At 36.3% G+C, this 27,289-nt stretch overlaps 1 protein-coding gene across 1 annotated transcript in view; it reads right to left on the bottom strand.

The window, feature by feature from the left end:
• Nucleotides 1-621: 621 nt before the first annotated feature.
• SEMA3C (semaphorin 3C) overlaps nt 622-27,289 on the bottom strand; it is a 174,460-nt gene continuing 147,792 nt past the window's right edge. Inside the window, exons 13-18 of the mRNA XM_079785392.1 lie at nt 26,762-26,850; nt 22,406-22,447; nt 18,387-18,544; nt 11,016-11,083; nt 8,902-9,032; nt 622-4,363 (exon numbers count right to left, since the gene is read on the bottom strand). Of these exons, the coding sequence (XP_079641518.1) occupies nt 3,950-4,363; nt 8,902-9,032; nt 11,016-11,083; nt 18,387-18,544; nt 22,406-22,447; nt 26,762-26,850 (902 nt within the window). The 3' untranslated portion in view covers nt 622-3,949. The remainder of the gene's footprint in view (nt 4,364-8,901; nt 9,033-11,015; nt 11,084-18,386; nt 18,545-22,405; nt 22,448-26,761; nt 26,851-27,289) is intronic.

The following is a 27,289-nucleotide window of genomic DNA, read 5'->3' as shown; positions in this document are numbered from 1 at the left end:
TGAGTATAGCTGTTTTATAGATTGGAGTGTGCATAATTTGAGGATAAGACAGACATGCATATGTGTAGGTGAAAACATCACTAGGACTTCATTGATTTTCCCAGGCTGATGTGGCTCAGGGAGCACTTCCTGTTTTTGGTTTCCCATAGCAGCTTTTCCTCTCCATGACTCTCAACTTCAACTCACAATTTACAGTTGCCAAATCACATCGGCTCAGAAGACCCTTCGAAGGTCCCACTTCGCTGTTTGATGAGCCATGCTCTATTCTGTTTGTAGCTCTGCTCTGAGCAGAGAAGGGATGATTATAACCTCCCAGCCCCACCTCCACATGCACAAACACAAATCAGTAAAATAAAAAATAAAAAGTTATAGCTTTCTTTTTCCTACATAGAATTGTATATGTAACATTTTAAAAGGACCTAAACAGATAAAAAATTCCTTTCATCTCATTGTACCCTTCATGGGCCAAGGATCATCCATATATATATAAACAAAAAGTAGCCAGAGAAACAATAGGAATGCCTTTTATTTTGCTAAAGATTCCATCATATATCCATTTGGTCATGCAGAAATTATGATGTGTTTGATCTCATAAAATGTTTTGATGGCATTTTTTATATAAATAATTCAGAGGAAAGGAAAACACTTAGGAAATAGAATTCACCCTGCTTTTGTTCTTGGGGGTTGAGGGGTAACCTAACATAGAATAAACAGTTTTAATGTGTTTGTTATAATGTCATTCTTTAATAGCATTTTATGTAAGTAACACTCAAGCATGGCAACATAATAGCCCTGAGAAATACACAATTCAAACTGAGTGGAGCGCATTGTTTTATGAGGTGAATAGACAAATACATTAGTCAGTAGAGTGAAGATGGCATTTTTTTTTTTTATCTTGGAGCTAGTCCTTCCAATTCTCAATATCTGTGCTATATGAAAGTAACCTTGTGATAAAACCATGAAAATTGAAATCTATACCCGAGGCTTCTTAGGAAAAACAATTCATTGGCAATTAAATTCACCAAATAGCACATATATGGAATTTGTTGTAATTGGTTTTGATTTTGCAGAGGGGATTGTATTCTTGTGGAATGAGGTTATTGAATAAAAGGTTGGTGTTATAAATTAAGAAAAAGAATAAAAATTATTTTCCACAATCGTCTTCCACAGCTTTGTCATCATGTATAAAATTCCATAAAGTTCTCAATGCCTCTTGTTAAGAAAACAGTTTTACTTAGTTAGTCTGCTTATTTCCTTGTCTAGACTTAAACAAAGATGCGCAGTTTCTCTTGACTTCAGCTAGAAGAATGGATATAGGAAACTGTCATCTTTTTTCTCAAAATTTTTCTTCACATAGGCAGGAAATATAAAGCTCTAGAAATGCATTATAATTATAAGGAATATATTAAAATTATTTAAAATCAAGGTTAAGTTGAAATATAAGCAAGGGAGATACAGAGGCAATTAGGAAGTAGTACAGAATCATCAGATTGAAAGATTTGTTGGGATCACTTTTAATTTTTGTCATAACCTTTGTCTCCACTTTCATTGCTACAGATTACACGCTCAGAAATAGAAGAAATCTCAAAATCTAAATTTTGCCAGGCAAATTCTTTATTCAACATCCAATTAAATATTAATTTACTAACTACATTGATCTTATTTTCTTACACAGAGTGAACATTCACTGCAATGACAGTTTCATCATGCTAAAATCTATTCACAAACCTACACTTTGAAAAAAAGTGCTTTTCTAGGAAATGTTATATATAATACAAATGGAAAACATATTGTCTTCAAATTGTCAATCTACACAAAATAAAACCAATCTACCACCAACATTCAGTATACGTTAACAATATTTTTTAAAAAGAAAATTTTCTTTACATTTGGCAGTTCTGTTCAACAAGGATTTCTATAAATTTAAAAGTAATAAAAGTATATACAATTTAATAATGTTAAAGTAAAATGTATTAAATAGCACAAATAACATTACAAAACTAAACACCCTCATCATTTATATGAAGCAAGAGGTCCTGTGTGGTTTCCCCTGTCTTTTGACTCTGAAACGATTGTACTTTCAACTCTGTACATAGAATAGCTTGATCATAAACACAGAAGATGGTTTTGGCGTTACACACTTTTCTATTTGTGCACGTTGAGGAGAAATAAAGAGGCAAATGATTTGTATAATTTCCTTTAAGCAGGCAAATGATTTGTATAATTTGCTTTACGGACTACTTTAAAATTATACATATTTGCAACAATAGTTTTTAATTAATAGCTTTTTATTTAAAAATGGACATTATTTTGTTGTGTTCAACAGCTATTTTTGCCCTATTGAGGCCTCTTCTTATAACATAATTTACCACCACTTAGATAATTAATCATATTCTTAGATTCGGATCAGTGACTACATTCACTTTTACAGTGATTTTCAGTTCTTGAAACTTTATATTGCAGTGCTTAAAAAGGTGACATATTTACCTTGATTCATTCTTCACAGATTGTTAACTACAAGTAAAACTTTTTTGATTAGGTATATCATGCAATTTCTGTTTGTACCTGGAAATTACCTTTAAAGGTAAATAAAATGAAAGAACAAATTTGTGACTTTAAAAGAAATATGAAAGTATAAAGATATTTTCATCTAATTGTTATTTGGAATAAAAATTCACATTAAATTATCTAATAAAATGATTCAAGCATACAACTAGAAGATAATTATTTTATTCACCACAAAACTTCTCACATTTATATTTATGTACCAGTGAACATAATTAACCAACATTCTTTTAAAAGAAAGTTATATCTATTTTTGTTCAGTCTAGATTTGTTTTTTCATTTGTCCACAAAATGAACATCTCTTCACAAAAGATCATTAAAAATTAACTGATGACTTAAAAATAAATTTTATATCTGAGGTTGGTAAACAAACAAACAAAATATGAGTTAATAATGGAATTAATTATTAAAATTAAAAAGTAGTAATAGTTTAATAAAATTTTGCTAATAAAATTGCATTTTCTACTTTGTTTTTTCTTATTCCATTTTGATGGTTTAACTCTCATATACAAGTTTGATATTTCAAAATAGTTTTGTTCTTATATTGTCTAATTTGTCACACAGACTAACAAATTAGAACAAACTCAATCTATTAAAAACAGAATTAGGTTATAGTCTCTGAGTCTAGAATAACTTAAAGGACTCCCCCAAAAAAGTGCTTTTGTTTGGAATATGATAACATAAGTATATAAACATAAATGCTTCACTGACATAACTTCAATCAAAGCTGTTTGTCATGAGGGTCATTCATTTTATCTACCGGAAACAGGCAACAAGTCAGTGACAGATCTTAGCAACTGACAATTTTTACAAAGCTAAAGGTAACCAACAACATAGTTCACTGGAAGCATATACACTCATTATCTCTTCATGAACTACTTTTATCTTATATAACTTTTAGATGCCCTCTTCCTTGTCTTTTTTTCTAGTCTTGCACAGCTACTCGGTCACATGCATTTATATGACTTTGACCATGTAAAAGTTGTGACTTTGGTATTTGTTTTCATATGCAAAATCAGTGACCTTAGAGATCCTGGAAGACCACAGGGTTATGGCCCTCGTTCAATGCAGGGATGTAAGAATTCTAGTTTTATAACCACCATCTTAATTTGAAGAAAAGGTAAATAAAGATATAAATAAAATCTAGGTTAATTTAAATATTTATATGCACCATGAGGATCATGACATGTCTAGTGCTAGCCACTATCATACAAGAAAATGCATGCGTGTTTCAGTTCATGTAACATTCACTTTAGGAGTGTGTAATCACCTTTCTCAGGAATTTCCCGTGGGTAAGAACAAGATTCTTTGTTCAACATTTGATTTCTGAAGACAGACAGACCATTGAAGACTCTGGGGAGCCTACGCCCCACGTAAGAAAACATTAGGACTCTGGCAACTGGTTCCTCCTGTTTCTACTTTTCCGGCTGTTGATGAGAGCCTTTAACTTGCCATAATCCCCTCTCATCTTTTGGGATTCTTCTGCGTGTTGATGTTGCTGCCGAGTGTCTTTGCAGTACTGGTTAATCATCTGCATCTCGGAGTGGCTGAATGCCCCCATGAGGTCCTTCGGGTGGAAAGAGAGAGCCCTCACGGAGCTAGCCCAGGTCCATGGGGACCATTTGTCTGTTACAACAGCTACCATGTCAGAATTCAGAACTTTAAAGTTGATCTTGGCGATGGTCTGCTTGAAGCTGTTTTCCGTGGCAATGCAGTGATACAGTCCTTGGTCAGAATCCTGAATGGAGCGGATTAGGAGTCCTTGTGAAGTGGCTATGATGCGTTCATTCAGCTTGACCTACAAGAGAGACATCCAAGTTCTGAAAACCCAACTCTGTATCTCCTAAAAAATATATGGGCAACATATACAGAATACTGTTGATTTCAACAAATTTGGCAAAAGTATGGAATACTAACTAATTTCCTTCTTAGTGGACACAGATTTTAAAACAGAGGGTGAAGTTATCACTCATATTGCCAAAAATAGCTTAAAGTGAATTCCTTTTGGATAGAAGTAGTTTCTCCACAGATAGGCCCAGAATTTTGGTTGCTTTTGGAAATGACTCACAGTCAACATATATAGCAAATGAAATTCACACATAATTTAAAATATCTCTCAGACTGGAGTGCTCACCTTTTATTGTAGAAAAACCCCCACTTATTAGTAAAAACGTGAAGCAACAATTAAAGGGATGAATTGTACCCTTTTGAATGAGTGAATAAATATTCTCCTAACTAAAAATTTCATAAGCAGAGGCAGTTTTGAACATTATCAAAGGCTTTTGCCAATTATCTCACATTAAAGAATCACTAAAAATAAGCTTCAGTGCCATTGTCTCAAGATTTATAAGTGGTTTTACTTTCCGAAGAAAAGTAATAAAAAGCTATGAGGTTAATATATAATTATTTTGTAGGCTCAGACTGAAAAAACAACACAAAAAGCAAACTGTCATTTGCTGGACATCAGCTAAGTGCTGTAAGTCCACCTTCCCTACAGTTCCAGCTACGGTATTCCCAATGAGAACAGAGTAAACCTAAGTGCTAAGAATTTCCTTGACCTATTTACTCTGGAATACCCTCTCACTGAGGCAAAAGGAAATTTGACACAAAATAATATAAAGGAATGCATGTGAAATGTTTTTCTAAATGGTACATTTCTATATAAATATATATTTTAACAGAATCCAAATCAAAGAAAGGTCCTTTTAGATAAGAAGTTACCCACACAAAAAAAGTATAGTATTGAAACATAGACAATGGAACAGAACTAGACAAGAGAGAGCAGGAGGAAGTGAAGACTAGAATGTATAAAAGCAAAGTTTTTATGTTAAATTTTAAAGTTTAAATGTGCACCAGAAATAGTTTAGATAATGTGTAAATACATTCAGAAATGAAAGAAAAGAAAGCCTTTCCTTTTTGTGCAAAGTTGGGGAAAATTTTGGAGGTCAATTTGATAATATTTATATAACATGTACCTATAGAACATGTATACTTGGTGCAGCAATTTCATTTCCAAGGATGTGTTAGGAGATATACTCCTACAAGTATGCACATTTTTATTTGCATAATATTTTTGTTAAGAGGAAACACAAGAAAAAAACCCAAACAAATGATAGCTTTAAAAAACTTAAGGTACATTTATACAATGGAAAACTATGCAACAAAGAAAAATGAAGTAGCTTCATATATACTGATAATAAATAGTGGGAGTCTAGAAAAATTGTAGAGAATAGTTGGAGGAATATATAATGATTAAATATATCAGTTTGGTAGCCTTAAACTCTGGGAAGTGGGAATAAATATTAAAGTGAAAGGGAGGAAGGCTTGTATTTTTCACTTTATACTATTCTCTAAAACTATTTGTATTTTTCTACATTTAGCTTACTTTTTTAAAAAAGTTGAATATGTATATATTATTGATATGAGAAAGCCTACCTAATAAAAGAGTAATATGCAAATTGACCCTAACTCCGACACACAAACAAAGCCACGCCCACCAGCCAATCAGAGCGAGTATGCAAATTAACCCAGCTAAGATGGCTACAGCCGCGGAGAAAGTAGGAGGAAGGCTTGGGTTTCCAAGGTGATAGAAGAAGCCAAGCTTTCTGCCTGCCCTTGCTGGCCTAAGCCTCCACTCAAGGCTACAAAGTTTCAATTATAGAAGGTAAACAAATCCAAACAGTAATGGCTGCCGGCCATGGACTGAGCAGGAGGCTTGGCTCCGCTCCAGGATACAAAGTTTCAATTGTAGAAGGTAAATAAATTCCAGATACCAGGGCCTCCACTTGGGTCGCTAGGGGGCGTGGCTGGCCTGCAAACCACCACAGGCCCCTCGCTCAGGCTGCCCCACGCCCCAAGGGAACCCCCACCCTGATCCGGGACACCCTTCAGGGCAAACCAGCTGGCCCCCATCCGTGTACCAGGCCTCTATCCCATCTAATAAAAGAGTAATATGCAGATTGACCATCACTCCAACACACAATATAGCTGCCCCATGTGGTCAATGATCCTGCCCCCATGTGGACACAAAATGGCCACCACAAGATGGCCAGCAGGAGAGGGCAGTTGGGAGACACCAGGCCTGCAAGGGAGGGCAGTTGAGAGGGACCAGGCCTGCAAGGGAGGGCAGTTGGAGGCAATCAACCCTGCAGGGGAGGACAGTTAGGAGTGACCAGGCCAGCAGAGGAGGGAAGTTGGGGGCAAACAGGCTGGCAGGGGAGCAGTTAGACATCAATCAGGCTGGCATGGGAGTGGTTAGGGGGTGATCAGGCTGGCAGGCAGGTGAGCAGTTGGTAGCCAGCAGTCCTGGATTGTGAGAGGGATGTCCGCCTGCCAGTGGGATCGGGCCTAAACAGTCAGTCGGACATCCCTTGAGGGGTTCCAGATTGGAGAGGGTGCAGGCTGGGCTGAGGGACACCCTCCTCCCACCCCATGCACGAATTTTGTAGTGTATATATTCCCTAAACTAGTAGGGAAGAAATAGGATAAATTTAATAAAATGTTAATAGTACATTCAACTAAATTAACAATCAGTGGACTTGAGCTCTGCTTAAATTCAGCACAGAACAGATTTTTATAATTTATATTAGAGTTAATACTTTCATAATATTAAATTATAGCATTTTTTGTTTTTTATTAGAAAAATTAAGATATTAATTAACATTTTGAGTCTCCACATTCTTGAACATCTTGAAATAGAATAATAGAATTATCATGAGATTTAATTAATAACTTATTCCATTTTAAATTTTATTTATTTATTTCCATATTAATAAATGTATTCAATGCTGTATATATTCATTTACTTTGATTTTAAATAATAAAAATTATATTTAGTTATATCATATATTATTTTATTGAACTTTTTACTGAATAAAAGGAAAACATTTTATTCCTATTAGATAATCCCTATTTGAATTTTAGGTTTCCTATTAACATACATACAGACAGACTTTCTCTGGAAGGACGGTTCAAGTCCACGTGTCATGTTCTAGCCCAAGAACTCCATTTCTATCTGATACCATCACACATTACGACTGCTAGCCCAGGTTACTTTGCGAGGCAGTTATTATAATAATCTGTATCCATTTCAAAGAACCTAAAATCAATTAGGACTACAGAAATCCAAAACTTCTTTGATGATAGATTTTGTAGCAAAGAAAATAGATAATCCAATAAACATCTTTTAAGTTAATAAAATATCTTTAATTTTTTTTTTTAATATCCTTGAATTCTGGGGCAAGAAGGGGCCCTGAAGTCCACCTAGCACATCTTTCTCCAGATAGATAAATCCCTTCTCATGCAAGTGGTCATCATTCTATGTTTTAATATCCCAGTGCATGGTACACACATTTCCTAAACAGTTCATAGCATTTTTGAATAGGCAGGTCTGAGAGTTGGAAAGCATTTTCTCAACGTTTAGTAACTCTGATGCAGTGTCTAGATTCTATAGCTTGGGATGTATCCATTCTACACAGCCCTAATTAACTTATATGTAGAACCAAAACGGCCCACACAGAACTCACATACATGTAGTAAGCTCCCTTTTCCCCTTCTCTCTATCATTTTACAGCATTACATTTTAGACTACACTGAGGCTTTATGCATACATAAATCTTTTTCCTCTTTTTTTCTGTCATTTGTTAGGACAACATGACATCAATATTATGTAATTCATTATTTATAATATTCCACCCTATGCCATTTTATAATGGTTTTTCTTTTAAAACAGCTCTTTCCAATCAGCGAAAGGTTAATGTAAGTGTTCTTTTATTTGAAAATCTAGTTTCCCCCCAAGAAAATCACAAAATAAAAGCAGCAGCCCCATAAACAATGACTCCATATGTTACCTAACCAAACCCCAAGAGTTATGAATAATAAAGCAGTGGAAACAGATGACCACACAGCAGAAAAATGTTCTTCACTGTAAAGGTTATAGTTCAGGGTACTTTTCGCTGAGGAGAATTGAACTTTTCTTTTAAAGCCCCTTTTATCTTGTGAATCACACAAAGGTGCTGTTGTGTGAGAGCCTGGCTTCTGGATTGGCACACATCTTGTTTCTTTTACAAATGCTTCCTCACGTCACTACCCCTGTCTGAGTGCCCACGCTCTTGTTTCTGTCACCATGTTGTTGAGGTGAGCAGGCAGAGAGGATTTCTAACTGATCCATCAGCCCCATGGACAAAGGATGTTACAGAAGGTGGCACTTGTTACCCCACAGACATAAAAGGATGTTCAGATGCTTTTCCCTTTTCCTTTGATCTGCGCCTCACGGAGGGATGGCGATTTAAGGCTCTTTGCAAAGCTCTGATTGATGGCTGCTGAGCTCTCACTCACCTCTTTCCTCCTGTCTTTGTCTTTCTGTAACAGCCACTTGATAGATGCCTGTGGAGACTTGGGAGCACACTCAAGGAAAGTGGTGTTATTTTTGACTCCATACTGAACAATTTCAGCTGCATTTCTATATGCTGGAAAGCAAAAATAAAGAGAGAGAGAGAGAAACAAAGGGATTTAAAGTATATTCTCCTCTTTGAATGTCTAGTTCTCTATAACATTTAGATCAATTACGGCAGCCCCCAGAGGCAGTCTTAATCACTTAACAAGCAGACTATTATACTGTACATTGTTTACCTGTTTTATTTAGTCCAAAGGGAAGGAAAGACATAAGGAAATCAATATTTATTCAAGAATCACTTTACACCAAATAGTAGAGGCGTAACAACAACAGGAATGCACTTAATATCACTTTGAGCATTTAATTATTACAACATCCTTGTGATTTAGGTTCCCTCAGCTTTTCACAGCTGAGCAAACTGAGCCTGTAAGTTATGAGGAAATGTATCCTAGCTAAGGAGTTAGTAAATGCCAGGCAATATTAAAGCCAGATCCATCCCATACTCAATGTAGTATAACTAAAATTCAGAAAAAGCAGAAGAGATAGGAAGCCAGGTGTGGCCACAGTGGGGTGGAGTGGTTGAGACTACAGGCTTTGAAATCAGAGGTACCTGAGATAAAATCCTGACTTCACTCCCACTGGCTGTGTAACCTTAGACAGATTACTTGATCTCTCTGTGTCTCAGTTTACTTGGCTCTAAGACACAGAGTATAATAATTTCATAGAGGTTCTTTACTGAAATTCTTAAATTAGGAAAAGCTTTTAGTATAATCATGGGGTAGCTTAAACAGACAGAATACTCATTTATAACATGGGAATAGAAACAGACCCTACTTGAGCAGAGTTTCTTGAGCATTAAGTGAGATAATCCATAAAAAAACCCCCAAACATTTAGCTCAGTTTCTGACACAAAATCAACATCGATGTTTGTTCATTACCTCTATTCCCATACTCCTACCACTATGACTATTACGACCATTAAGGAGAATGGACACAAAGTTTATGAAACACTCAGTAATTACGAAAAGTTAACTCCAGATTAAAAAAGATTAGCAATGGGAGTCTCAGTGTTAAATGTTAACAGAGGCACATTTGCAGCACCTTGGTGAGTTCTGCCTGGAGATACTTCTGTTGGTTGGGTTGATGAGGGGAGAAGGGATTAGTGGGGAAAGTATAATAACATGATAGCTTCATGTCAGAATGGGAAGAAAGGGATTAGATTAACAGTAAGGACAAGGCAGGATTGTCAAAAGTATAGGGAATGGTTACCAATTGTAAAATCAAGCCACTGCAGTACACCAATATTCAGAGCAGGATTATTCACAGTAACCAACTTGTGGGAGCAACCCAAGTGTCCAGCGATGAATGAATGGGTAAAAAAGTTGATATCTATACTAATAAGAGAAATATGCAAATTGTCCGGGATACTGTCACGTAATGACCAATCAGGATGGGGTGGGGCCTCGTTGGAGAGCTCTCAGCACACCTGTATCGGGGGTCCAAAGGGCACTGAGAGGAAGGGAGAGCAGATAGGCAGTTAGGGTGAACAGGCGAGAAGGGAAGAGCAAATAGGCAGTTAGGGGGATCAGGCAAGGAGGGGAGAGCAGATAGGCAGTTAGGGGGATCAGGCCAGGAGGGGAGGGCAGTTAGGGCCATCAGGCTGGCAGCGGAGCAGTTAGGGGCATCAAGCAGGCAGGCAGGTGAGCAGTTAGGAGCTATTGGTTCTGGATTGCGAGAGGGATCCCGGATTGGAGAGACTGCAGGCTGGGCTGAGAGATCCCCCTCGCCTTAAACAGTTAAGAACTTCTGACACATGATACAACCCTGAATGATCCCTGAGGAAGACATTATGCTAAGTGAAATAAGCCAATTACAAAATGACAAATATTGAAAATTCCCAGAGTTTTGTTTTTCACAATTCTTATTATACATACAAATAGCATTTAATTTTTAATTACCATATTTAAATACCAAGAATTTTAGGTTTCCCTAAGTGAAATGTGATATGGAGCATTGCTATTCTTTATCAAGTTTGATCATTGCTCACTTTTACTACCTTTGAGATTAAATCCTCTGCATTGGGTCAGTGGGTTGCCATGTCTCACATCTTGTCTTCGGCTCCTCCTATAAGTGCAGAAATATATAAAATACTTAGAATTATTATCATATTAAAAAGACAGCATTTTTAATTTAAAAATCTTGTGATTGCCTAAAGCTTTCATAAAGAGGTCTGATTATCTGATATTTCTTATTCACTGCTACAATTATAAAGTGGGTACTTGACCTTGCTTTTAATCAAAATTAATTCAGTCTCTCCCCATCTACCACTTGTGATATAATGGCTGTGAACCTCCTATTAGGTACATTTCCTGGGTAAATGTTAGATTCCAAATTAATAGTGGAAATTTTTAGCAGAGAGACATTCATCTGAAGTTTCCTAAAATGATCATTCCCAACGTATAAAGTCACTATCATCTTCCTTCTTATAAATTTTTTTATTAAGCATACTTTTCTTTGAAAAGTCAATACTTTCTAACAGTTTTTGGATATATTAAAACTTTTCCAAAATAAATAATACAGAGATAGAATATGGATATCCTATATAATAAAACACTAATATGCAAATCGATCAAACAGCAGAATGACAGGTCGCTATGACATGCACTGACCACCAGGGGGCAGATGCTCAATGCAGGAGCTTCCCCCTGGTGGTCAGTGCACTCCCACAGGGGGAGCGGTGCTCAGCCAGAAGCCTGGCTCACAGCTAGTGAGTGCAGGGGTGGTGACGGGAGCCTCTCCGGCCTCCAAGGCAGCCCTAAGGAGCAGCAAGCTGTGCGGTAAAGAGCCTGCCACTAAGGAGTAGCGAGCCGAGCAGTAAGGAGCGAGCAGGTGGGAGATAAGGAGTGGGGGGTCCTGGACTGAGGGAGGGATGTCCGACTGCTGACGTAGGCCTGATTCCCAGGGGAGTGGGCCTAAGCCAGCAGGCAGACATCCCCCAAGGGGTCCTGGACTGTGAGAGTGCGCAGGACAGGCTAAGGGACTGACCCTCCAGTGCACGATTTCATGCACCAGGCCTCTAGTTTAATATAAAGTTAAGCAAAATTGTTCATTTATAAGAATAAGCATTTTCCTTTAATTTCCTATTTTGAAAATTTCAAATCCACAGAAAAATTGGTATATGAGTACAATGAATACTGGTATACCTAGATTCATGAATTGTATTTTGCCATATTTATTTATTTTTCTCTCATATGAAAGTATATGTCATGTATGTACTGTGAATATACATAAATGAAAATCTTTAGAAAATAAGTTGCAGATGTGGTTTCATGCTTAAATGCTTTATTAGCATATATCTTCTAAGAACAAGTAATTTTCCTAAATATATTGTCACAGTAAAGATATTAATATTTATTCAACAATATCATATACTACACATTTTATATTAAAATTTCCCTAGCTGTCCCCAAAATATATATTATAGATTTTTTGCAATGTTTAGAATGTTTTATTAAAGTACAAAGTTGTTGGAATTAAACTAAATTGAAAAACATAGTAAATATTTACAAAAACATTGATAACACCACTCAAATCACACACATTTAAAATGCAGATAGTTCTTAAAAAGTTTACAAGTTGAAAATTATTGAGATTTCCCAAAATGGATATAATGCCTCACTACTGAGTATGGAATCAATAAAATATGTAAGATCTTTGAGTGAATGTTGTCCCCACTCTTCTGTAATCCAGTCCTCCTTAGAAATTTGTTCTTTGGGAAATTCAGACTCAGAGTCAGCAAGAGCAGAACAAACAAAAGTTGAGGTAGTCACATAACTGGATATAACTTCCTTCATCCTATTGACTGCTTTGAGGTTAAACAGCCAAGAGTGTTTATTCAGGATCTACTTAAGGTTCACTCGTTGCATTCAGTTGTTATGTATCACCAGCTTAAGTATTTCAACAATGTAGTTACATCCCTTGTAAATTGGTCATTATTTAAATAAAAGTTTTAAATTACTTGCAAACGGACTATTTAATTTTCTGAGTCTTAGTATCAACTACATATATTAGTTTCGATTTTATTACATAATACAACAAATCAAAATAGAGTAACTGACATTCTCTTACAAATGACTCATGGAGCTATACATTGCTATAAGAGACAGGGAAGGAAACTCTCTTCAAATATTGGGAGTACAGGTATAAGTTGGCTATTTATTACCAATGCTGAGAAGTATATGTGAATGAGCATATCATCTAAGTGGGTTAATTGTTAAGCCTATCTTATATTTTTATCCTTAAAGATAAAATAAAATATTCAGTAAGCAGAACAGAAATATTAAAAATCAATCACATATTTACAAAGGGATGATCACATTTACAAAGCAAAACTAATCTCAAAGTTAATGATAATGAAAAATGCCATTTTAAGGTTACAGCAACTTGTTAATAGTTTATGTACTCAGTGGATTATACACATCTATATATGGAAATACAGGTATAAAATTTTGTGTTATTTAAGTATGCTTTTTCCAAAACTGTCACATGATCCTTATCCTATATAATAAGAGAGGAATATGCTAATTATCCATTACGCCCTGAGGCGTAACGACCAATGCATAAAGACCGGATCTTGCATCTGCAGGAGGGTGGGGCAGCGAACTACAAGCGGGCAGCGGAGAGCTACAGGAGGGGGCAGGGCAGCAAACTATGAGGGGGAGAAGAGGGATGGGGGTGGAGGGAGCTACAGGAGGGCAGGGCAGTGGGCAGAGAGCTACAGGAGGGTGGCAGCGACCTGCTGGTGCACGGATTTGTGCGCAGGGCTACTAGTTCAATTATATATTTCTGTACAATCACACAAACACAAACTAGTGGAAGTCACTCTTGTCTCAGAAAATACAGTTATTGCTGTTCTCTAGAATAGTTCCTCTATCAGGTTTTTACTGCATTACATTTGCTATACATTTAAGTCACAGTATTATTTACTATCAGCCAGCTTGTGAGTGTATACATTATATGAGCACCACATGAGAGCTCTTACGGCTGACCTGGTCATTTTCAGCCATGAAGACAAAGCAATATCACTCACAATGGTTACCTTTATTTTTCTGTGATCAGCACCATGTCATGGTTTACTCATGTACATGAACCCTCAAGCTGGGCAATCTAAATTTACAGTAACACATAGCTTTCAGACATTAAATTACAAAAGAAAATATTATAGCTTGGTTTAAATGATGATATCAGCAAGGCTGTCATTTGAGCCTTTTGTATGTGTAGGTTTCCTGTAAGGCATTCATAATGTTGATGGGCAGAATAATATTATATTGCATGTAGGATTTGGGATTTGTCTCAAGTTGCTAATGTTTTCTCCATTATAGTCTATTTCTTTGGCTAAACAATGAAATCATTTTCTTCTCGTATAGAAAACAGATATTTACTTGAAGATTGAACTGATTATCCTGTCTTAAAATAAAATTTCTAACTACGTATCTGAATCCAGAACAAATAACATTTGAGTCTAAATTGCAATATTTGATACTAATGCCCAAATATTTAAGATACTTGTGGGTAAAGAGGAAAAAAAATGCTTACATTGTTTACTATTTGCTAACTTCTTTAAGAAAGAGAAACCATTGAACCGATGATATATAACAGCTTTCTGTCAAAGTATAGACTTTACTGATTTCCAAATATAACTCTATTTCTCTTTTTCATACAAAGGACATGTTTTTATTTCATTCCTATGTTTCTCTCTCACATAGATTTTTTTTCTCTGTCCCTTCCTCTCTCTCAAAATCAATAAAAATCACATCCTTGGGTAAGAATAAAAAAAAAAAAAAAGAATGTGGAAAATTCTCCAAATGAGCATCTTTATCATTACTATTTAATCTCTAAAGAAAATAAATACTACCTATGGGAATTTAGGAAATAATCTATTCAGCAAACATGCTTTGCTTTCACAAAGTTTGGAAATACTTCGGATAATTTAAATAGTAAAGGTACTTTTAATGAAATTTCCAGTATGCGAGCCAAAGATGAGTATAAGTAGGCCAATAAATACCATATATATTGCATTTTTGGCTTTTTGTGAGAGAATTAGGACATTGCTAGAGATCACCAAGATTGTTTGTATTATTTTATTAAGGTATAATTGACATAGAAGTTTCAGGTATACCTAACATAATTTTTGATATATGTATATATTACAAAATGGTCGCCAGGATAAGGCTAGGTAACATGTGTCACCATACATAGTTGCAAAAGTTTTTTTTTTTTTCCTTGTGATGACGGCTTTAAGATACACTCTCTTATCAACTTTCAAATATGAAATACAGTATTTTAGTCCTTTGATGCAATCATAAGGAATTGCTTTCTAAATTTCTCTTTCTGATACTTTGTTATTAGTGTATAGGAATGTAACAGATTTTTATATATTGATTTTGTATCCTGTAACTTCACTAAATGCATTTATTAGTTCTAACAGCAGACCTGTGATACATGGTTTAATACCAGGCACCATGTTAACTTTAAAGAACTGTAAGATTGTTTCAGTTCTTTGTTTATTGCAAGAACATGACTCAGGTCATGGTTTGTGACATTAGGATGATGATGTGGAATCTATGTTTCTATATATATCTTAGAAAGAGTAACAGGGGTTATAATAAGTGGGAGAGTGTGAGAACAAATGAGTCAACTCATATTTCAACACAAACCTGAATGAGGTATCTCAAATGTGCAATGGCAGTCCACCCGTAGTTTAGGATTTTACTTGAGAAACATTTATTGTTTGTGAAATAAGAATGCTTGTTGGTCAAAGCCAGCGTCTGAGAGCTTTACAGGGAAGGAGCTAATCTCCAATTCTTTCATGTCATAGAAGAGGCTGCTATGCTTCTACGGCTGTGGTAAGATGCACTTTGTGTCCCCACATCACTGTCTTCCTTAGAAAGTAAGGGCTTCGGTTTCCTGCAGCACCAAATCTGTTTATTAGATTGAAGGTTGTGTTCCAGGTTTTACAGATGCCAACCTTTGGAATAATTTACTATGAAAAAAATGGCCTTACAAACAGTTATGGAAATAATTTTGAAATATCACTGCTATCATAATTAGGAGTGAAAAACAGATATGGTTGTAAATACAAATAGGGTCCACAAAAATCACTTTGAATTTGAGATTTCATTTGGAATTTGCTTGCCTCATACTTTTGCCCAGATTCAGACCCACAGCCCAGTGCAGATGGAAGATCTGAGCGTAATGAGTCCATGAATTCTACGTAGAAATCTAAAGGATCCATAGAGCTCCTGATTACATCTTAAAACGACATGGAGGCACATAGGTTTTGGAACACAGATACTGGAAAATCCTGGTTTAAAGAATGGGAGTTCTCTTTATAGCTCATGAATTTAAATACAAGACTTTTAAGTTATCTAGCCCAGGCGACTCCTCTCTACTCCAGATTCATATTTCTAACTTCCTACTCAACATCTCTACTTGAATATCTCATAGGCACCATTCACTTATCAACTTTCTCCCCACAAACTTACTCCTTCGACAGTCTGCTCTTTCTCATTAAATTCCATCTACATATTTCCAATGCTCAGTTCTGAGAACTTGGTTCATCTTTGAGGCCTCTATTTCTTTAACATCCACATGTACTACATTAGCAGATTCTGTGAGCTCTGTCCAGAATCAAATCACTTTTGCCACCTCCACCTCTATGAACCCTGTGCAAGTCACCATTATATTTCACCTGGATCATTAGCGTAGCCTTTTTGCAGCTTCTCTCTCCTCTCCCCTCATCCTCCTTCTACCCCAAGTCTGCAATCCCAGACAAACACAACCAGGTCTTATTAAACAAAAGTCAAATTATCGCTCACATATTAAAAATCTCTCTGTAGATTTCTATTTCAATTCAGCTTTAAGGATTTCTGAACCTCCTCTTTGAAATGTTATTCTTCCAAATAACACCATGGTTCTATTCTTCTTCACATTCAAGTCCTTGTTCAAGTATCTCATCCTTGGTAAGGCCTCCCTGTCCACCCACTTAACATTGCAACCCCCTGCTTCCCACATCCCTTATCTCTCTTCTTTACCATTTTATAATTCATAGACCTTCCCATTTTTTTATATATACTAGAGGGTTTTCTTATTTGTTTATTATCTGTCTTCCCCCTTTAGAATTTATTATCCTTTAAGGCAGGGATTTTTGGCTTTCTGTTGTTATTGTTTTTAGAGTGATATACCTAGCTCGAGAACATTGCATGTCAAATAAGTGTCCGTGATACAAACTTGTTGAACTAATAGATAAAAGCATCAGAATCATCTTGATATGCACAAGTGCAAGGATTGTTTAAACTGCCAATGTCCTTGGGCCTATATCTATGACATGCAATAAAGTAGCTATAAAACAACATCCAATGATTTACTTAAGAGATCATTGGTGCTCATGGCTGGTCCTATTTGCTCTCTCGTGCTGACACTAATTTTTACAGGTATTGGTCCTGTCATCCATCATGACCCCATATCAAGGTATGATTGAAAATATCTGTGACCTTGGCTGATTCTAAATTCTGCATATTATTTGTTCCACAGTCAATTTCAGTTCTGGGGGTCCCTTCTAAATGGGTGCAAGTTGGTTCAGAGTTTCCTGCCTAAGTCTTTGCTTAGATAGAAGTTACTGCCTCAGACTGCCTTGTTCTCTTAATCTAACCAGCAATCAGGCACTCACCATTCTAAAGGGCAAAGAATGCTCGTCAAGTTTTCAAAAGCAATTCAGGATACCCATCTTGGAGCCATGCTCCTTTTGCCTAAATTAGCACAAGTACTTAAAATATATTCATATTGACTTTTAGAGAGAAGAAGGGAGAGGGAGAGAAAGAGAAATGTCAATTCGAAAGTGACACATCCTTCAGCTGCCTCCTGCACGCCCACTACGTGGGATGGAGCCACAACCCAGGCATGTGCCCTCACCCTGGAATTGAACTGGCAACCCTTTGGTGAGGGTGACCAACTGAGCCACACAGGCCAGGGAACTAGCACAAACATTCGATTACAGGAGAATTAAGTGGCACAGGGAAACCATAGAAAGGTGGGATTTAAGGATATTCACAATCAAGCATATAACATGAAAAAAAGATTAAAAATTAGTTAATGTAAAAAAAAAGAAAGATAAATCCTGATTGAAATATTTGAAATATTTGATGTATTACAAATGAGGAATTGTGTTGCAGAGCTGCCTTAAAAGGAGGGGAAAACATTTCCAAAGTATGGCATTCTAGTTCACATCTTCCTGAGGATCTTAAGTTATAAAGCACTAACATTTTCTTCATTCAAAGACTATTCACAGTGCTTTTAGTGCCGGTTTGCAAGCTTACCAGAATTGTCTGGTGACATCAATTTTTATTTCAGCTGAATGCTTCATACTCACCGCTTCCCGGTTGGGTAGAACCTAGAGCAGGAATGGCCGTCCCAGGCGCAGTAAGGGTCCCTGGCCAGGCAGCAGTCGGCACAAGCTGTGCCGTAGATGTGGCAGCGATGCAGAGACACTTGGGAAACGCCTGCGTTGGAACTCACATACAACTGTTGCTATGAGAAGAATGATGATGATTTATTTCAGATGCGGAAGTTAAAAGGGGACTTTCAGCAGGAACACATTATAATGCATGCCCACAGACCCCTGGATTCATTTTGAAACTAGACTAAAAACGAGAAGCAAAGTCCAGAAGGGTATAAAGCCAAAATAAATAGAATTTTTCTACGTTAATATGCCTATAACATTACCACTTTCCTGTTTAAAGAAAAAAGCTCAGAGTACCATGTAGAATGGTAATGTGTTTTAGACATTGGGATTCATTGTTCTCTCAGATTTGAGCTAATATATTACAGATTTAAATTATGATGTTTTGCTTTTTTCTTTGAATACTGTCTTTTAGCAAAGTACAAGGCAGCTTTCTTATTCTTCAAGTCTGGCAACCCATCACGTTGTAAATTTGAAAAAGTGAAGTCTAAAATACAAGATATTTTTAAGTTTAGAAGAAAAAGTAGATAGTAGTACATAAAATAAAAAATTTTCACATGCCTTTGAAAGGGACTTATTTCTCATTAGATGATTTTAAAATTATTTAGAAGAATATAAGTATTTATATGTAGACATGTCTTAAACTTTCTGTGTATCCAGAGCTATTTATTCAGCACCCTCAGTCTTCTGTAGGGTGTCAGGAGTTTTTAGGACACTGCTCTAACTCCTGTAGCCTAGCATAAAGTGGTTCTCAGGAGTTGATGGGCTAAATTTCTAATTGACACTAAATATTTTACAAAGGATTGATGTGTGATTCAAAGTTAGCATAGCATCTCTAAGCTGGATCTTGGATACATGCACATACACATTCATACACACGTGCACATACATATTCATCTACACACATTCATATTATGTACATACTAGAGGCCTGGTGCATGAAAATTCATGCACTGGAGGGGGGTCCCTCAGCCTGGCCTGCCCCCTCTCACAGTCCGGGAGCCCTCAGGGGCTGGAGGTAACCCAACGATCAGGGGAAGGTGACACCCCTATCACACCTCTGCTGTTGCCACTGCCAGCAGCGCAAGCCTAGGCCGGCCCTGGTTACCTGAGCCTCAGGTGGCCCTGAGTGGCTGGGGGGCTGAGAGGACTGGGAGACTATGGAGGCAGGCACACTGAGCGGCCAGACCCGCCTGGGGGCGGGCCCGGCCGTGTCGCATGCCTGCTGCCCTGGTGGGGCTGAGGGGACTGGGTGCCACCATCTTGTGGCTGTGGGTGTCACCATCTTTGAGGGTGTAGCAGTCAATTAGTATATTCCCTCCTTACTGGCTGTGGGCACTGCCATCTTTGTGAGGGTGTGATGGTCAAGTAGCATACTCCCTCTTTATTAGATAGGATATGTATATGCTACTTAGAATTAAATCAGTGGGGACATCATTGTTCAGTAGGTTCTGGGGGCATATTTTTGGGATTCAAATCCTGGCTCAACCAAAATTTTGCTGTGTAACTTTTCTGAATCTCAGCTTCCTCTTTGGTAAAACTGGGATTATAGAGCATGTACCTTATAGAGTCTTTGTAAGAAATGAATGTAACAGATAACTCCAGATAAAATTTTTAGCATAATTTCTGACTCCTAAGAGCTCAATGAATGTTAAATAACAGTAGTAGTAGAGTATATTATCAATTTATAATTTTTCAATTCTGATAAATCATTTGAATCACACCTCACTTTATGTCTAATGTAAAATAATTTTTTATTCAGATCTATTTTTTTTTAAATTGGGCTGAAAACTATTGATCCCAAGTTGAGACATTCAACCATAAGAAAACAACTGCATGTTTCGATAATAATCATTTTTCTAAAAATATTTAAAGTAGTGCTTACTTAGTACATTAATAAATAACAGAGCGAATGCATCAGCTTCATTAAAATTTTCTGAGGAAACTGGTTTATTTGAGAAAAGGATACAGATAGTTTCATTTTAGAAATTATCTTTTTTTAGTAACTCAACTATTTTCTGCTGCATAGGATGCAAGAATAACTTAGAGAATAGAAGTCCATAAAAATTACAATAAAACAGTTTGAGCACCAGGGAAGGTACTAATTCATGATATTTAGCCTGGCCCGTGTGGCTCAGTTGGTTGAGCATCTACACATGTACCAGAAGGTCATGGTTCCATTCCCAGTCAGGACACCTGCCTGGGTTTTGGGCTCAATCCCCATTAGGGGTCATGCAGGAGGCAGCCAATCGATGTTGATGTATTGATGTTTCTATCTCTTTCCTTCCTCTCTCTTTCAAATCAATAAAAACATATATTTTTTAAAAATTCAATATATATAAACATGTATATATATATATCTATAATGTTATCATTGGAAATTTGTAGTTCTTTCACACTGTAACAATGCAGTATGCAGTTGGGCAAATGAAGTCCCCCCAAAATCAAATAATTACCCTGCCCTCTATCTAATTAATTTAATAAAACATTTATAATTATCTACAGTTTAAGATGTTGAAGGCATTTAATACTCAGGTTTTTTTCTGTGTGTACGTGTGTGTTGTATATTGCAGCTTTATGGAATGGACTGTGAACTACAAGTTCACAAGTTGAATTAAAAGTTGAAACCTGCAACTGTATAAGGAACAACTACTATGCCACACAAATGGCTTCATGTTCATTTTGAATTTTGCTTTCCATTAACCTAGAGTAAACAAAGGGTTTTCCTGCTGCTGACTTCAAAGACAATTCTGACACGGAATCAGCTCTCCAGGACACTGGGGCAACTGACAAATAGCTTCTTGTTACTTGGGAAAATGTTTGTTATGCACCATACAAACATTATTACAGATGAGATCTTCAGTTTTATTTTATCGTATTTATTATTCTTCATAAAATTAGTCAAGTGAAAACTAGGACAAAACCAACTGTGGATTACTTGTTCATCTGCATCAGACCAAATATGGTAAAGAACACCAACGTTAAGTCATCAGTTGTGCTAACACATAAAACCTTTATTCTCTATTCCAAGAAAAATAAGTCTGAGGCTCCTACAAACAGCAGTTACCAAAGACCCACTTTATTTTGGGCAATTTATATAAAGTAATTTGTGAGGAAAGCATTACCTTGTAGAGGCAGAAACTTAGCTCAGTGAAGTTAAATGATTCCTTTGTAATTTATGGTCAGGTTGGGATTCAAATGTACGCGATTCCTGCTCTTAAGCCTACTCCACTTTTTATTATACTGCTCTGGCCCTTAGAATGTTTGCTTTGGGGTACCATTAGGGATGGGCATGTAGAGATTGGAATGGCACTTTTCTTTTCCTTGTATATTTGCATGTGCAGGCACAAAGGGGAAGGTTAAACATTCCTGGTAATCATAGTTGAACACTTCTTCACCAAATCCTGAACCTGGGTATGGCTTAGATTGGAAACATTCAGGTTTTTTTAAATGACATGTGTAATTCTAAAAAATAGCCTTTTCTTAAAAATAAGCTTAAAAATGCATTTCATATTTTAAACATGTGACAGAATCAGGAACTCAAAAGAAGATTAATTACTCATTCTGAGCTCCTGAGAATGTTTGTGGTGTTATAGTGGCCCAACATTATGCTAAATTCTTTCTTCAGAAAGATTTTTTTTTATTTTGGTTGGATTAACACACAGTAATATTTGAGCATATAGGATATGCAAAATGTTGGGCTATCATGCTGTACACATGATGGACTTTTGTACAAAAATAAACCTATTTCTATCTCCACTAATAGCTAGTGAATTCCACATCAGAATTGAAAGTGATTTTATGGTATTCTGCAAATAGTATTAATTGTTATGCTAATATTAAAATGGATTTTTCAGAAATTATAAATATAGTTTTTCATAGTAGTAAAATTTTTTACATGCAAAGAATAAAAATGAGGTTGATCTTACCTTTTTAGATGAAATTTTCATTGTTGTTATTGGAACATGATTCTGAAAAATGAGAAAAACATTGTTAGTTGTTCAAATAATCATTAAAAATGATTTTGCATTCAAAAGAATTTCTCTTTTCTATTTAAATTCAAGAAATCATTATTTCTCTCTAAATGTGTATATACTTTCAAAATCTAGCAATACTTGTCAATAATATATTTCCTCTGTTGGGTGTAAGGATGGATTTGTTACACAAATATATGCCTAAACTAAAACAAAAGTTGCAATTATAACACATATATCAATATAGTCATTAGGAAAAAAAATGACAATTTGAGAGAATTGAAAAAAGTGCATCTTGGAATAATGAATCCAATGAGTAACTCAGGATTGAATCTGGGTATGTGAGTGGGGGGCTATGGAATGGTACCCCATCTTATTCCACACACAGCACTCTGCATAAGACACAATTGTTCACCTGACAAAAGTTATTTTGGAAAGAAGTATTAGCCTGAACCATACTTATTAATTCTTTTTGCTGCAAACAAAGTGATATTGTTAGAGATCCTCCTTATAAAAAAATATTGCTTTTTTTAAGAGAGAGAAGGAGAGAGAGAGAAATACACCAATCTGTTGCCTCCTACACGTGCCCCAACCAAGGATCGAACCTGAAATCTGGGCATGCGCCCTGAACGGGCATTCAACCCCTGCCTCTCGGTGTTCGATGCTCCAACTAACTGAGCCACACCAGCCAGGGCAAGGATACTCTTTTAATAAATGTGAACAAGTTAAAGAATCTAAGAATTTTCTGGAATAGTAATCCTTTTTGAAAGCCACTCTACTTATAAATTTACTTCTTAAATATTATTAGTTACTTTAAAAGATTGAAAATTAGATGTGATAACCCAATGAAAGTCTGAAATTTTACTTGATTAAATCAAGTAGGAGTAAAATCAACTGTGCCCACAATGATTTCACTTTCTGAAGCTGTATGTTCTAACATTTGAAAGATAAAATGGCAATATCTCTAAACACTATTGCAACAAGTTTGGCTCATTGCTTAGAAATACACACACATACAGGGAAACCATTAAAATATCAGAAGACTCCATAGGCAGCAAAATAGCAGACATAGGTCATAGCAATATCTTTACTGATACAGCTTCTAGGGCAATGGAAACTAAGAAGAAAATAAACAAATGGGACTATATCAAAATAAAAGGCTTCTGCAGAGCAAAAGAAACCATCAACAAAACAAGAAAGCCCACTGCATGGGAGAACATATTTGCCAATGTTATCAGCGATAAGGGTTTAATCTCCAACATTTACAGAGAACTCATACAACTTAACAAAAGGAATATAAACAACCCAATCAAAAAATGGGCAAAGGATCTAAACAGACACTTTTCGAAAGAGGACATTCAGAAGGCCTAGAGACATATGAAAACATGCTCAAAGTCACTAATCATCTGAGAGATGCGAATCAAAACAACAATGAGGTACCATCTCACACCTGTCAGGATGGCTATCATCAACAAATCAACAAACGACAAGTGCTGGTGAGGATGCAGAGAAAAAGGAACCCTCATGCACTGCTGGTGGGAATGCAGACTGGTGCAGCCACTGTGGAAAACAGTATGGAGTTTCCTCAAAAATTTTAAAATGGAACTTCCATTTGACCCAGTGATCCCACTTCTAGGAATATATCCCAAGAAACTTGAAACACCAATCAGAGAGGATATATGCACCCCTATGTTCATAGCAGCACAATTCACCATAGCTAAGATTTGGAAACAGCCTAAGTGCCCATCAGCAGATGAGTGGATTAGAAAACCGTGGTACATCTACACAATGGAATACTACACTGCTATAAAAAGAAGGAACTTTTACCATTTGCAACAGCATAGATGGACCTGGAGAGCATTATGCTAAGTGAAATAAGCCAGTTAGAGAAAGATAAATATCACATGATCTCACTCATATGTGGGATATAATGAACAACATAAACTGATGAACAAAAATAGATCCAGAGACAAGGTAGCACTGAACAGACCGTCCAACCTCAGAGAGAAGGCAGGGGAGGGGGAGGGGGTTAGAGATAAACCAAAGGACTTGTATGCATGCATATAAGCAGAACCAATGGACAGAGATGGGGGGCGAGGGTAAGGGCATGTGCTGGGAGGGTTGGGGAGGATTGGGAGAAGTCAATGGGGGATAAAGAAGATTTATATAATACTTTAAACAATAAAGAATTTAAATTAAAAAAAGAGAAATACACACACATACAAAAGAAAGTATTGCAACTTATATCCACCTAGGCAACATATAAAAGTTACACCTCCAATTCAAGTTAAATTTAGGGAAGCTGGACATATTTTCAGAAATTATTCTGAACAGAGGATTAAAGTAAGACATCGTGGTTCTGCACAATGTATGAAACAATGCGCCTGGTTTTTAAAAGTTACATTGAGTTTCCTGCAGTATATCAGAGGGACCCTTAACTAAGGCATTTTTCTATTTGAATGCGTTATTTCCTGATGTGCCTATCACAGTATAGCATACACACCCAATTATTTTTACCTCACCTCAGAAAATGTGACCCAAACACCATGTCGAAGACAGTAACTGTATTTGGTAACTGTATCTCTCAATTTAGCCACATCAGTCACTGGCACACACATGCATTTTGACTGACTCTATTTTTCCACTGAGAGTTTATTCTTTGTGATGATAACACCGGCCTAATTCATCTAACAGACCATAAGTAGTTAGCACATGATCAGAAGAACTCACGTTTCTTTAAGACCTTGCCATAACATACATATTTGAGTTTGTGTCAAACTCACTTAATTAACATTTCCTGATTGCCTAAAAAAAAAGATATTTCAGAATTCAAAATGAGGTGCTACAATGTGGCATTTTTGCTATCTTCAGAAGTTCAGAATAAGGTACTTTATATTATTTTGGTTAGCCAAGTTATCCCTATTGAATTGAATGAGAAAAAATTATTTTTTATATATAATGTGATTCTGGTTAATCTAGTGAAACAATTTCTTTACAAAGAAAGCATAGAAAAGGCACTTGAAAATATGTGGTGAACATTTAATGAGCACGATTTTGATGCACTAATCACAAAAAGCTTATGACAAAGTGAGCTAGCATTAAACATTGTCAACTTAATAACATTGAACAATTTGCCAGAGTTCCTCACATTTTATATTTGATTTGATTAATTTTAAAAATATTCCTTCACATTGAAAGTGTATTAGCATCATCTAACAGCAGGCTGCCTCGATCACTTATGTGTTTATAAATTCAATATTTTTGGTGACGGTGGTAATGTATATTAATAAGTCAATACATTCTGAGTCCACTAAACTAAGCAAAGCAACTCATTGGACTAACAAGAGCCTGCCCCTGCGTTCTACATGCTACTTTTACTCAGTTAGCTGCTGGCTCCAGGCTTTTGGAGTCTGTGGGCCAATGTTTCTTACTTGTTGTAGATGGCAGTAGCGTAGAATGCAGTAGAATTGATTCCATGTCCAAGTTTCATTTTGATCCTAACAGTTCCTCTGTCCGTGTTTTTACTCATCTTTTCAAAGCAGATAAAAGGGACCACTGAACTATGATGACCTACGCCTTCAGGAGAGAAGGGTGTGCAGGGCACCACCGATCCGCTCTCCAGGCTCACAGGTACACAGAGAATCGGCACTCTGCCCTGACCAGGTAAGATCTTGCAGGACTGAACTTCTCTCTGTGTGCCTTTTGTTGTTGTTGTTGTTTTGTTTTTCTTTTTTTTAAAAGCCAAATTCAAGAACAGAAAGAATAATACAGTGAGATCTCAAGTTCAGAGAGAACATAAAATTTTGAGTGACAAAGAGACAACATTTGTTTTACTTAATTAGGGTGACATTTAAATTGAAAACAATAAAAAAGGAGATAACAAAGCAGTTTATCTTGAAATTCCTGGCTAAAAAATATGAGAAAGTTTATCTAACAATCAATAATGTGAAAGCATTTGGGTTTCGGTAGTTTGTGAAGCAAATGATAAAAGCCCTTTCAAGGCAAATCTTCTAGACCTTGACCACTGAACTCATTTAAAAAAAAAAATAATGATGAACAAAATTCCTCAAGTTGTGATTGTCGCTGAGAAACACTAATCCTTTTATGTTGAGATAGCTTGAAATGCATCAAAATACTTCAGAAAAATGTTTGTTCTATATTTCTCATGTTCTCTGGCGTTCCTACCCTCACAATTTATAACATTCTTTATTTGATCTCTTATAGAATATTGTTTTCCTCCAAAGTGTCTGTTAGAGGAAAGAATTCTGTTCGTCATGCATGTTCAGAGACTAGCAGAAGAGATGTTCAAACCTTAAACACTTCCAGCTCCTCCAGAATGAGCTCGCTGCTGGCAGAGCTGTTCGTCGGAAGAACCACCACCTTCTGCACAGTGCCCCGGTCTAAGTCAGAGAAAGAGCAAGGAGAGGTTACAAGTCTTTTTTTTTAAAGGGTAAGAAAGACACTTAGACGTAAGATTACTGGCTAAGAATCTAAAATATTAATCTTACATCATATAAACATTATTTAAGCATCAATTATGCCACTCTATGAATCATATATATTTTAGGTTGAAAAGAAACCAGTTGAGCTATAGCAATGTGGGATTAAAGCACATTTTTGAGTGATTTGATCAAGTAACAATACATTTCTTCCAAAATACGTTTCTAATAAAATAATGAATGAGATCATCCTGATCGCCAAGGCCTTATTCTTCAATGTATGAGCATGAACTTGTGAATTTTCAATTTGGAAAGGTACATGACCACAGATACTGAAACACTTTGTAATTCTGTTGACAGATGCCCATGAGAAGAGTTAACTTGAACTGAATTGGGCAGG

The sequence above is a fragment of the Cnephaeus nilssonii genome (genome assembly GCF_951640355.1).
Source record: "Cnephaeus nilssonii genome assembly, chromosome: 12".
Taxonomy (NCBI): Eukaryota; Metazoa; Chordata; class Mammalia; order Chiroptera; family Vespertilionidae; genus Cnephaeus; species Cnephaeus nilssonii.
Note: the sequence above shows the minus strand (reverse complement) of the source record. Positions and strands in the feature narration are given on the sequence as shown.